The sequence below is a fragment of the Poecilia mexicana genome, unplaced genomic scaffold (genome assembly GCF_051168715.1).
Source record: "Poecilia mexicana isolate PSO_F unplaced genomic scaffold, ASM5116871v1 scaffold_14, whole genome shotgun sequence".
NCBI classification, from domain to species: Eukaryota; Metazoa; Chordata; class Actinopteri; order Cyprinodontiformes; family Poeciliidae; genus Poecilia; species Poecilia mexicana.
Window position 1 is genome coordinate 28,146,074 of NW_028263383.1, and position 13,926 is coordinate 28,159,999.

Here is a 13,926-nt window from a genome sequence, read left to right on the forward strand (position 1 = left end):
GAGATAGAGTCAAGGCTGTGTTCAGAATACAAAAACGAGGAGGTTTTCCTCCTCTATTACCCCCCTCCACCCTTCTGCATCACTCCAGTCCCTTGAGTGTTGATTACTTTCTCAGAGCAAGGGTTACTAAAATATTGCAGTAATCTTGTCGGCCTGAAGCCCCTGACAACGCTCGGTCCATTCGCCTTCGAGAAATAAATCTATGACCCGTCAGCGTGGAGATGATGATGATGTGCCTGTCAGAGTGTGTTGGGGGCGGGGCAGAGGGGGTTGGGGCGAGGAAGGAAAAGTTGCGGTCAGACGGGGGATTGCTGATGTTTAGAAAACTTAACCTCAGGCTCTTATAAAGTGTGGGCCCTACATTTAGTTTCAGACTCTTCCTTCAAATGTAATAAACGTCAAACAGGATTGGAAATAAAGTGCAGAAGCCTGGAAACAAATTATAGTCAGAAAAACTGCAGAATGACAATTTTAGAGATTTTCTTCTTCTTTTACTATTCTCCTCTTCACCGTCTCAGAGATAAACTTGGGTCTTTGTCTTGTGTTTTTCGTCACAGTTACTTATTTTCAAACTGTAAATGGGGGCAGGTGTAGGTGAGTAGTGGGCATGGGCAGGTGGGTTTGATTACCAAAAAGTTTCAATTTGTTCAACCAAAAATAAAAATAAAAAAATACACAAAAATAACATGATTTAATGACTTATGTAAAACAGAATAGTTTGTTTTGCCACTAATGCAAACTATGCTATAATATGGTTATCTCCATTATATATATATATATATATATATATATATATATATATTTTTTTTTTTTTTTTTTTTTTTTACTTGAGCAAATTTTTTGAACAATTTTAATTTTAAATTCTTACAGCACTGGATATTATACTTTTTTAATCATTCAAGCCCTTATCCAGTGACAAATCTGATATTAGTTGGTGAATCAGCATGAATGCTGCTCTAAGGAACCATGAGAACTGTTTTAGTTTTCACACCCTGTCCATGATTTTCACATCTGGAAAAAATTAAAAAATGGCCAAATTTCTCTTTTTCAGAACAGAGAGAGAAAAGAGTCTGAGGCTTTTGTTAAGCCAGCTGACTGGCAGTGCACAGTAAGTCCGTGTTGTGCAGCAGGTCAGTATTTTACTGTAGCCAATGGCCGATGGCAGTGGCTCCAATGTGGGATGAAGGAGTTCGGGCACAGGCCACCTCTATCAGTTATGGTCGTTTCTATGGCAACCATCAATAAATATCAGTTTATTTTGAAATTTAATTAATAGGAATGTAACACTATCTTGCAATATTAAAACATCACTATTTTTGCTGAGGTAAATGCTACGTCAAGCATGGCTTCGCCTGATGAAGGTCGAGCAGAAGATGCCGGAACAACTCTAATTATTTGTTTATTATTATTTCAAGTTTTCTTGAAAGTAGCACTAACTAAATACGTTTTAAATATGAAACTAAATGAGTTTTAAATATCATTACACTGTTTTATGTTAAAGTGGTCTATTTAATAAAGGTTGAGTCCAGGCTGTATCTAGTGAATAATCATTTGTCTTTATCAAAATATCCACTTCCTGGATCTACCAATGTTCTCTGGCCTTTCCTCATTTTGAAAATGCATAAGAGAAGCAACTCTTCATTTTAAAAGGGACTTGCATTAATTTGTAGTTATTAGAGCTTGAGATTTTGTTGAAGTAAATTATGTCTGAACACAGCGTTTGAAAGATATCCAAATAGAGGCTGGCTTTTTCTACAATCATTGTGTCAGACTTTGCTACTGAAATAAAAAAGGCATATATTTTAAGACTTTTTACACAACTTCACCCGGGGCAACAATAACTGTGGAGGACACTGCCCTTATCTCTCGGCTCCTCTCCGTTTTCCTCCATTCCAGCCTGATTTGCCGTAAATAACATGTTTCCAGGTCCGTGTGTGAAGCGGCCTCGCCGTATCTGTGCCGTCCTTTGCGATATAATCCAGGGCACAGAGGAATGGAAGGGGGCAGAGGGCAGATTTATTCAGGAAGTGGGTACTTTCTGGTGCATTCATTGCAACACCAGAGCACACACGCAGACACCTCACAGCACTGACCCGTGCCACATCTGGAAACAATTACACCCATGTTTTGACTTGACCCGGGTGCACCCAGGTTAAACTTTTTTCATGCGCTTGTTGCTGGGGAGGGGGGGGGGGGGGAGGCAGAGGTGACCCTGACACGGTGGCTGTGGGGAAATGATGTGTAATTAGTCCGACGAAACAGAACCCAGCCTGTCTGAAATAAAACACGAAGAATGCCCGGCAGTTCGTACGAGAGCAGACGAGGGAGAGGGAGTTGATGCGCCGCTCGACGACCCACGGAGGAATCTGTGAGGACACGAAGAGCATCTGAATTATCAGGCATCTCAGCGCGGCGCGGCGGCGCTTTCATGTGCGGACGTCTGCGGATGATGCAATGTTTGATTTCCACACTTCAGGAGGCTGTCAGGACAGCGCATGCAATATTAAACAGTGTCGTGTCGGTGTATCAACCAGACTAAATTAACCCATTAGTATGCTACGGTGCAAAGCGGGAAGATCAATGCATGAAACGGTTTGGAAATCTCCTTTGATACAAGATTTCCCAGCTTGAGCGAATTGATGAAATTCCTCTTGAAACACAGGCAACCATTTCACACACCAGACCCCTCCCGCCCCACCAGAAGAGAGACTGATGGAGCTTGTCCATTAACAAAGTGAGTTGCTGCCTCTTACATAAAGGCTTGAGGAGAATTGATCATAAGCAGCCAGAAATCTACCTGAATGTTTACCTTCTCCCCGTGAAACAACAGTCAGTCTGCGCTCAAATTCCTCCTTTATATCATAAATAATGCGCACTTTTCATGAAGGCCAAGCAAATAGAAACGCTTTCAGTCGTAATTGCCAGCACCAGAGAAGTAACAGACTTCATTGTCGTTATTAAATGGTGGAGAAACATTAGTGAGAGGCTCTGAACAAGGACACTGCTCTCATGAGTAAAAGCTGTTCTGTCATTTCCACTATTTTCTCCCAAAAACAACTGAGAGACAAATTTAGCCGCGACTGAACCGGCTTAGGGGGGTTAAAGATTGAACTTTAACCGCTGCGTTTCTTATTGATCTGAGCAAACATTGCAGGGTGAGAAGGTGGCCTTGAATGCAGCAGAATGTCTCCAGTTAAGGGGAAAAGTCAGACTGTTAAAATCCCAGGAATACTTGGTTAGCGAGGCTGACTGACTCAACAGGCTGAAAAAGCTGCAGGGCTGATATCTCGTCTGCTGCCACTCCCCTCTCCCAGAACTACCTTGTTGTCTCAGGGCCCAGCTTCAGCACTCATTTCCTGAGCTCACCGTCTACTCCAATTATCAAGCCAATAAAGGACCCCCTTGTGCAGTTATGGGAAAGGGGAAGGGAGTCAGGTCCAGGACAAGGGGGTCCCACAGCGGTAAGTGTGTGCGATGGATGCTGCCCGCATATTGGAAGGTGTGACTAATGGTCTTGGACAATGTTGAGACAGCAGTGCTTCGGCAGTCACCTGGGCAGGCCTGGCAGTTACTGGAGGAGTGAATCTCCTGGCCGGAGCTGTCAGCTGCACAGAACTGCAGTTTGACATCTATAGGATCTGAACTCTTCAAATGTAGCGTAACAGAGGTACTTTTTTTGTTGGCTATAAAAAAAAATTAATTAATTTAAAAAACAATCTACAAACTTCTTCTCCTTACTGTGCATTACACAGAGGTTCATAGGCGACATTCACACAGTAGGTAAATGCAACCCATGTCCAACGTTTTCACCACAGTCTTTCAATCTTTTCACCCCAAAACATACAATCTGTGCCACTAATGAAGAAATGCATCTAATGCTGTCTGAACGGTCATGCCGCATTTAATCTGACGTGCGTCAGAATTGTGCACCAGAAAAAGCAGGAAGTCAGTGAATCACATCACATCATAATCCTGCCGCTCCTGGTCCAACTACCCATCCAAACAGACCTCTATACAGAAATTGCAGTCAATGCTTCACAAAAGGCCATTACTATTTAATTGTGCTTTATGTAGTTAGCTTCCTTTGTGTTATGATGGTGACAGTGGTAGGCGTTTGCACCACAATCGGTGGGTTGCTGGTTTGAACGCCACTCCACACTCCTCTGTTGTTGTGTCCTTGGGTAAGACACCCACTTCGCCTGCCAGTGGTGATCAGCGGGCAGTAGTTGACCATCAGTGTGTGTGTGAGTGTGAATATGTGAATGACTGTAGTGTGAAGGGTCCTCTGGACTTGATAAGTTGCTATGCAAGTACTCTACCATTTACCATGATCTGGAGGTAATACGGTCGGCTAACGCTGCTGAATAAACTTTAACATCATTATTAATTCTGTAAACAGAGCGCTGCTGTGTGGCATCTACATTCTTCTGTGCATGCACGGGCTGGTAAACTCTTCACAGAAGTCTCACTGCACTCGGGTTTAGTTAGTTATATGAATGCCCCCACCAAAAAAAAAAAATAAAAAATAAAAAATTGGAACTGACCTGTTGTGTGAATATAGACTTAGATTCAGTTTCTATTTATCTTCTGTAATAAACAAATACATAAATATCACTTTGTCTGGTAGACATATTTCTACATGTCAAAAAAAATTATAGTATATGTAGTAGAGTAATAGAGAAACCAGATTCAACACTCATGATATCCATCCTGCCAATTAGGTACAATGGAGACACTAACTGAAAGCACCGTGTTCAAAATCACAACTGTGAGAATTTTGATCAGTGAAGACATTCATTCTGTCAAAAAGGTGGCCATTATTTAAAGACATCATGCTGGATTGTAGTGCAACCTGAGTTTTACAGACCATTCCAGGCATTGTTCAGGAGAAGAACTGAAATTATCTAAAATGGAAACTGCAGACAGAAAAGCAGGGAAAAACACAGAAAACTGAGGTTTTAATGAATGGAAGAACAATTAGAATAGAAAGTCTGAGCAGCCAATGGCCAGCAGACGATCAGAGAAGGTTTAAGCTGCAGTTATACCTCCACACAGCAGCTCTCTTGAGATAATCTGACTGTGAAGAACGCCCTGTTGACTTGTATACTTCAGAGGCTGCAGTTTTTACTTTAAACAGTAGATGAAGCTGCATCTGTTGAATAAATGTGTCTGTATGCAACAACTGGAAAAAACAAAAAAACAAAACACAAATACTCCATAGAAGAAGTCCAATCCCAGCATAAGTCTTAACTACAAAGTTTGACTGCAGAAGTGTAACTTTTTTGCTGTTTCTACAAGTCTATCAAACATTTAGTGATGCACTACCTGCTTGTACGCTTCTGTCGCGAGTGTAAGCTAGCCACAAAAGGTATCTGTGTGTATTTCAACAATTAGAATGAGGGGTGCACCAATTCAAGTTTTCTTGCCAATCAAAGCCTGGCCAGTCAATTCAGATTTTGTTCTATGCTGGGGGTCAGGGGGTTGTCAGAAAAGTCACTACATATAGCAACAAAGCCTCTAAGTTGGTAACAGTAGAGCGACTACTGTTAACTGCAGACATGCAGACATGAATAAAACACACAGTGGCAGATTTTCAGACCTTTCCAGATAGCATAAGATCGGTTTTTCTTGTCAGTCAAAGTTAAAGAAATCTGGGTTATTTTATAGGTCAGGAAATGTATTTGTGACCCCTTAATTAGAAGACACCTGTGTGAAGACAAGCACTATGCTGTCGAGACATTTTCATTCATCCCATTATTGTACCATTATTTCAGTCGTTATTATTGAAGAAACAGCATGAGTTAAATAGATGACAGTTTGGTAATAAAACACATTGACAAGCCTAGAGAGGAACTGAGAAACAAGTTATAGACTGATAAAAGCAAAATTCTACTTTCTGGGTTTCAGATGACGACAAACACTGAATTTAAACCATAATACTCTGTTTAGCACGGAGACTAAGACCTCCGTGCTAAACACGTGCTAAGCTATTGGGAGAAGCCAGAAAAATCCCATAGAAAATCTATGGGGTGACATCAAACATGCCGATTCTGAAGCAACACCAAGCAATGTAAACAAACTGAAGAAGGTAATTTCTTTCATGCCGGGCTGGAATGCCTGTTGAAAGGTACCAGAACTTGTTTGACTCCATGTAACAAATATGCAAAGCAGTTCTCTGAATCAGTGGACGTAAAGGTAAATAACCGTTTAGTGATTCACAGGAAAGAGAAGAAAAGTTGTCTGGTGGTCCTGCTAATGGTGTTTCACCCATTTTCACATGATTTTTCACATTAAAATATAAACAAACGGATACCGCAGTCAGGTGCTTTTAACCATCGTGGAGTTGTGATTCATTTTCACATTGACTGGAGATCCACTGGGTTGATGGGAAATCTGCGACTGCATCAGTACACAGGTGGATCTGTCAAACTGGGTTCTTTGACGATTTTTCTGGGCTTTAAGTTTGGATCTGTTCCAAGTTCTTATTTTAGAGAGTTTTTACTTCAATCTCTAGAAGTTTTCTCAGGCTCATCAATTTATTGTTTGCAATCTGACTCCTCTCTGAAGACAGTCTGCTGTATAGATGTATATTACAGCATATTACATTTTGCAGACCTCTAACATGGATGTCATTTGGAACAACGTTTGAAAGTTTCGAGGTGAAAAGGAAAACGGTGAATCTGGAGGTGACTCACCTGTGCTGCTCCACAGCTTCGTTATCTGGCAGCTCTGCGCCGCAAACGTTGCATCGCTCGTGCTGGTTCCTGCCGTCCGGTTTCATGCCCACTGCCAGCTCCCCCAGCTTGCTGAAGAACTCTCTCTGGATGAAGCTTTGCGGCAGGAGGCCCCCATAGGTGCTGAAGTCCATGGACATAGCCAGGGCCGGAGACATGGGGAGAGCAGAGGCCATGGACACCGGCATGGACATCATGGCGTCTGTTTTGTGGTTAACGGGTAAGGAGTACAGTGAGGCCAGGTGTTTCTCCGTCATCCCCGCCATCGCCTCCAGGCCCATCTGACTGACTTCGGCCTGGTGGTCGCCCATGCCGTCGTCGCGGACGTAGTGCAGTTCGCGGGCGCTGGTGATCACGCTGCTCCTAGTCGGGGTTCCGGGGCCGTCTCGGTTCCTGTCTTCGCCGCTTCGCTCTCCGTTGCTGGAGGCGCTGGACTCCATGTTCTTAGGGCTCTCGTGGCCATTTCCACCCATGTCCACCTGCATGTTTTCAGTCTTGATCTCAGACATCAGGTGGTGGGAGTTAGCGTGGATGAGCTGCTCTCCGGCGAAGCCCTGCTGCAGCAGAGACTGGCCGATGCTCATCAGGCTGTCGACAGCGGCTTTGGTGGGACTCAAGTTGGAGACGTTGAAGGAAGTGGAGACGGAGGGACTCTGGTCGACTACGCCGGACATGTTGGGAGCCTGTTGGGTACCTGACAGGTAGGAGCTCTCCATGGAATGTTTTTTGGAGATTTTGGCTCCATTCTGGCCTTTGCGCTCCTCGTCCTCCTCTGTGCTGCCATCATTAGCGCTGACCTCCACGTCATTCTCGTCCGAGGACTGGATGGTCTCCAGAATCTTTAGGCATTGTTCTTCTAAATACTCGATCTCCAGGATCTCAGCTGCATACAGAAGATCATCCAAGTCCTCCACCTTGGCCTGGAGCGTGGCAGTGTAAGCATACTCCAAAATCTGCTGAAAAGTCTTTGGTGAAAGAAAGTCCAGGGTGTAATGCTGGCTGCTGCGGTGGAAGAGGATTTCAAACATTTTGCTGGTGCAGGCTAGCACAGTCCGGTGAGCATGAAACTCTTGGCTGTCCACCATGATGATCACATCACAAAGAGTCCCGGCCAGGCGCATCTGGTTGGCCTTCTGCAGCAGGGCGGTGGGATGGTTGGGGTTCTGGAGCTGAATCACACCCATTTTACTTAAATCCATTTTGTCGATGCAATACTCGAGGCCGACTCATGAGGCTCGCCTTCCCCCGTTCAGGAGAGCTTTTGACCGTCTTTGTAAACAAGTTGAAACCTGCACAGAAAAAAATAAAATAAAATCAATACATGGGTGTGAAAAAGAACTTACAAATTTTAGTTTTTGCTCTTTTGACACGCATTTCAGAATAAAGACATTTTGAAAAAAAAACATAAAAAGCCATTTTAAAAGCCCATAAACACACTTTTGGAAAGCTGAGATCAATTTCACAAGCCAAACCCAGGCCTAATTACTTCTAGGTCTACAGAGTCAACCACTTAAATAAAACTTGTCTGACAAAAAAAAAAAAAAAACATGAAAGCATCACACGCCAAACTACAAAAATTCAAGGACAGATGAACAATAAAATGGTGGCTTTAACCAGTTCTACCCCAGTCAGTCCCACACAGATTCGTCCTCATTTGCAGATCCTGCGTAGTTCCTCACAGTTTTTGTGGAAACACCTCAGGACTAGTGTAAGTCGAGCCAAGCCTTATATTGGAAGCGATTTGATTGGCAGCAGATTGCATTTGTTGATTGGATTTACGTCACTGGATGAGCGAAGGTGGTACTTGCACAAGGCCACATGCAACATCAACTGGACAGGGCAAGCCACAGTGAACCAATATACCGGCTGCCCAACGGTACACATGCAAACTGACATCATCAACCACGGCTCCTGTGCGCTCATGCTCCCACATTCCTGCCTATATTCACGCCCACATAGTGAGGAACACACTTCCAATGAAAACACACCCAACTTGCCTAGAACTGAACCAGACAATAACTAGTCAGAGTGACACTTGACAATGGAGAAGGAGCTGAAGACATTTTGAAGAGAATCTCAGTGAAAACTATTATAAACAAATGGAGAACACATGGAAGACCAGAGAACCATCTCAAGAGTGTCTGGGCTAACAAACGTATCCCGACAAAATTATTACGTTTTTTTGTGACTCATACAGAGGAGGTCACAAAAAAAACAATCATAAAAACATTTAAAGTACTTCAGGTCTCACTCCCTCAGTTAAGGTCAGAGGTCATATTTCAATAATAGGGAGAGAGAGAGAGAGAGAGAGAGAGAAATAGTGAGAGAGATAGAGAGACAGAGAGAGAGAGAGTGGGCCTCTGTGGAGGAGCTGCAAAGCCAGAACCACAGTTGACTCAAAAAACACAAAGGCCTGTTTCATTTTTACCAATAAATGTCTTCAACTTTTGAGCAAATATTCTGTGGAGACTGTCAAACACAGCAGCGGTGGTGTGCTGGCCTGAGCCTGCTTTGCTGCTTCAGCCTCAGAACGACTTGCCATAATTGATGAAACATGAATTCTGTTCCAGAGCAAAAAATCCTGAAGGAGACGATGTGGCCATCAGCTAAAGCCTAAAGCTCCAGCTCTATGCAGCAAGACAGCGATCTGAAAAGAGTCGCTTTCATTGTGGGATGACACAACCAGTTGCTATGTTTATGGTGCGAATGCTTTATCGGACTGTTCTGGGTTTGTTTGGATGGTTTTATTTTCCGTAATAAAATAGAAGCGTTGTTTTCTACTCGCTTTGTTTGATGTTAAGGTTTATTTGATGATCAGAAAAAGAAGAAATCTGTGAGAGGATAAATAGCTCGAAATTCAACAAGTGGAATGCTCTCTTCCACATTAGAAAGGTCATTTTAAACATTTAACGTGACAGTGCATGTATTCACAACACACCTCAATTTATTATGCAAATGGAAAAGTGTGAGGCCACCGGCGTCTCGGATTGCAAATATCCTGCAGGGACGGTAAACAATCTGTGCAGCGGCATTGTTCTGAGAATGTGCACGGGGTATTGACAGTATTTTCTAAAAGGAGACAATTTGCTGGCTGTCCAACAGGCTCCCCCTGCATACCAATCAGTCCGACATATGTTATGCTAAAAAGATGTCTTCATTTGCTTATCTGATGGGGATGTACACCAGTTAAACAAGAGTGAATTGTGGGGCTTTCACTCCGCCGCTTGGCTCACAGCGACAGTCGACAGCCTTTCTGAAATTAAATAGCATCTTACTCAGTATTCTCATCACAGACGGGAGCAGAGAGCAGCGGCCAGGAATGGGTGGAAAAGAAAGCAGGATGAGGCGAAGGCACACAACGCTGCTGCACTTAACGCCCCTCTCCTCTCCTCTCCTCTCCTCTGCTCTGCTCTGCTCTCCGCTCCGCTCTCAGGCGCTTAAAATCTCAAATGAATGAACATGTCTGTTGACTGTCGGTAATTTCATTATCCAAGTTAACAGGGCAACATGTTGCTCCACCTTATTTCTAAAGCATGTTTGACCCGCGCTAAATAATGAGGACAGGTCCAGATTCAATTAGCAGCCCCGAGGCTACGTTGCACTTTAAAAATTGGACATCTCTGCATTCAGATTCGCCCGACGTGAAGTTACAGCACGCCGCTTCTTGGGTCCAATTAAATAAACACTGTTGCAACAACAGACGATGCATGAATGAAAGAAAAGGAGGAGAAGCTACCAGCTACCACTTCCACTGACCTAGTTTCTGGCTGAGTTCATAGAAGGCGAGTCTTATGAGAAAGGACAGCTCTGACTGAAAAATAAAAAGACTTAAACGCAATCAATCGGCCGAAGAGCAGAACCGTGGTCTGAGGGTCAATTACTAAAAAAGTCTGATTTTTCTTTTACTTACTCATTAAATGCAACAAAACTAAAGAAATCCCACAATGTAAATCCATCAAAAACCACATTTATAAAACATCTGCCGATCTGATTTTTCTCGGCCCAACACTGGTTTACAAAATTTTCTTCAGGATCCAGCCCACCAGATTTGACTGATTATGATGTTAAAACATAAAGCAAAAATATGCTGCATGATGTTTGAACTAAAATATTTTTTTTCATGAGTCAAACTTTCCTCTGATTACTCAAAAACATAACATATATCCAGATTTAAGCTGTTTGCTGATAATTACCACACTAATATTTTGGGGAATTTTTTGTTTTACTGGCATTTAATCCAGATTTTGGTTTCTGCACAGGCAGTTTGTTGTCCATTGCTAACTTTGATGCACTTTTTAAAATTTATATTTTTCAGATCACGTCAAGATTAGACATGATTTGATGATAAAATAAGGCGATGCCTTATTTATTTTTTAATTGGATTCTAAACTACTACCTATACCTGGAGTACAAGTGTCCGTTTTATGTGTTATTTTTTTAAGGGAAGAAAACAGTCTTGGCCAGGACAACATCAGATCAGTAAGACTATTTTTTTTTATTGATCGTTCTCCTCAATCATAAATCAGTAAAGAAGAGAATAAGTTATTAGTGCATCTCGCCTTTTAAAAACTTCTTAATTTCAAACTCTTCCATTCTGCTTATCGAAACATTTTATAAAAATAGCTAAAGAACCTAAAAGTTAGACTTTCCTCAAGCTGAAACTAATTAAAAAAAGTCTGATGGGTGCATGTCTCTTTTTAAAACTTTTGCTCATTTTAATTTGTTTTCTGCAGCATTTGACAAAAGGAGTACAAAAAGAAAAGTCACATTTGTCACCTGAAAACTCCATATATTTACGTCCTATTTTTATTCTTGGAAAACAAAACTATTCAGCTACTCCTATAAGCCCAAAGTGGAGCAGGCTGCAGTGATGTTAAATGATGCTGGCACCTATTGTTTGCGCCCTGAATCTCAGAAAATGACCCCACCACTGCGTGGACCGGTTGTCGTTTTTGGGGTGGAGGGGGGAATTAACCCAAATCGATTAGGAGTGGAGGTAATGATGAAACCACAGGTATTCCTCTAGCTGGGAGCCCCCCGCCCCCCTGTCTCTCTCTGTAAACAGAGATTATGCTTCAAACCGAACATTATCTTCATAACATGTTTGCCAATGGGAGCGATTTATGGCCCCGTAAATGGTCGATGCTTGTTGCGCTCTGTGCTGGGATGTAAAGTTCCCGTTTCTGTTCTGGGGGACTTTGTCTGGTCTCTATTAATAAAGAAGAAGGCTGCGGAGCGTCTAGACGGCGTTAATGTTGAGCCAGCTGCAGCAGACAAATTATACACAAGGTTATGCATTATGCAAAGGAGCGGGGACTACATTAAATACATTAAAGCAGTGCAGATTGTCTCCCCAGAGGACAGTATAGATCGCTGACAATGACCATATTAGGCAGGCTTCACAGAAAAAAAACAGGAGCAGAATCGATCAGATCACGGGTTGTCTGCCATTGCGCGCCTTGACGAGGCAGCCACAACAAGGATAAACAGCGCTCAATATTCCTCTCTGACACACAACAAGCTCAGAGAAAAAATAAATAAATAAACGGTCCAATCTCAGAGACTGACCGTGGCTTGCTTTTTTTTTTTTTTTTTTATTCTCAAGAAGTCCACCTGAGACCCGGAGAGCGAGCCGGATCAACGCGCAGGTGGCGGAATGAAAGGGGGGCAGGTACGGTCTCTGCCGCTGCGAGGAGATAAAGAGGGAAGGAGTGAAAAGGGGAAGAGAAAGATCAGACACATTCGATAACAAATCAACTTGCCATCGCTTCTGTTACCAGTCCTCCCACCCCATACCCCCCCTCACAGCGATTATTGATAACCAATCAAACATCCAGTTGGCTGCCAATCAATTAACAGCCTGACAGAGCAGGAGCTGCGTGGGGGTTTTGGGTTCGTTTTGTGAATAAAGACCGGTGTCTCCAGTCCTCACCGTGATGTCACCTCAGCTAAATGAGCCAGGCTGGTGCGCCTGTAGACGCGGGGACTGGAAAAAGAGCGCATCTGTCTGGAAATTGCGTAATTTTGACTAAAATTAAAACGAGCGGAGCGAGATATTTTTTTCGCCCCCCTCTCCCTAGCAAAGTGACGCGCGGCGCGGCGTCATGTGCTGTCTGGCTCCCGGTGAAGCAGCCAGACCTCACGTCCTCCGACTGCGATCTCCAGAATACTAACCAGACAACACAGAGAGAGGCAGAGGGGCTGGGGGCGGGTGGGTGGAGGGGTTGGGGGGGCGCACGTCAACCTTAACATCTCCACAACAGGCTTCATGCAAACTTCCACACCTTGCAGCGCGATCAGGTACACACTTGTTCCCAGCCAGAACTCTCCAACTTGGCTGAGCCCAAGTGGCGTCCGCTGGCAACTTCAGCGGCAAGGTTGAGCGAGGACAGGCGCAGCGAGCGGAGAGCGGCGCTGCATTTAAAAAAAAAAAAAAAAAAACACGCATGAAAACATCCCATATGGTGAATGAAAGTACGCGGAACACACAGAGGGACGCGCATGCAGAGAAGCGGGTCTGGCACTTGTCGCAGCTGCGTTTAGCCCGGGTCGGTACTCACCTAAGTTGCACGTTTTGACTCCGTGAAGTGCACGGGGGTTGGGGCTACAGCATAGTAAGGCAGTTCGCAGTACCCGCTCTCTCAACACGCACTAACTCCTTTCTTCTCTCGCCTCAGCAAATCAACACGGTGCTGACGTCAACGCAGCCAGTCAGCCAGACGAGCAGCAGCAGCAGGCAGGCGGGCAGGCGGGCGGGCAGCCGGGGCCGGGCGCTGCATGCGCTCCGCTCCGTCCAAACGCTGAGAAAGTGAGACACCTAGGGGGCTGTCTCATGTCGAGCCGCTGCTGCCTTACAGTGTTGGGAACGAAAGGTGACCGACACTGCCCTCTCTCCAGCTGTTTGATCACAAATACAGTAACCCACAGCCGTACTGTATGCAGCCAGGGGCGCAGCCAGGGCGACTGCGGCTCTGTGGGAGAAAACCTGAAAATGGGGGGGTAGGGGGGGGACGTGAAAGAAACGTAGCTATAGTAAATAATCATAGTAATAAGTATTCTTGATGAAAAGTTCTCTTTTGAATTAATGCATGAAGACACTAAGATCAAACAAAGTGAAAAATCAAAAGCACTCAAATTTTGTGATCAATAAACAAATGTGATAGCAAGTGAAGTTTCAAAATTAAAAAGTAAT

The 13,926-nt window shown here is 43.9% G+C and overlaps 1 protein-coding gene across 1 annotated transcript in view; it reads right to left on the minus strand.

Annotated features, from left to right (window-relative positions):
• Nucleotides 1-13,687, minus strand: part of zbtb16a (zinc finger and BTB domain containing 16a) — a 173,695-nt gene extending 160,008 nt beyond the window's left edge. The window contains exons 1-2 of the mRNA XM_088012456.1: nt 13,295-13,687; nt 6,696-8,023 (exon numbers count right to left, since the gene is read on the minus strand). Of these exons, the coding sequence (XP_087868582.1) occupies nt 6,696-7,933 (1,238 nt within the window). The 5' untranslated portion in view covers nt 7,934-8,023; nt 13,295-13,687. The remainder of the gene's footprint in view (nt 1-6,695; nt 8,024-13,294) is intronic.
• Between the last annotated feature and the right edge of the window lie 239 nt (nt 13,688-13,926).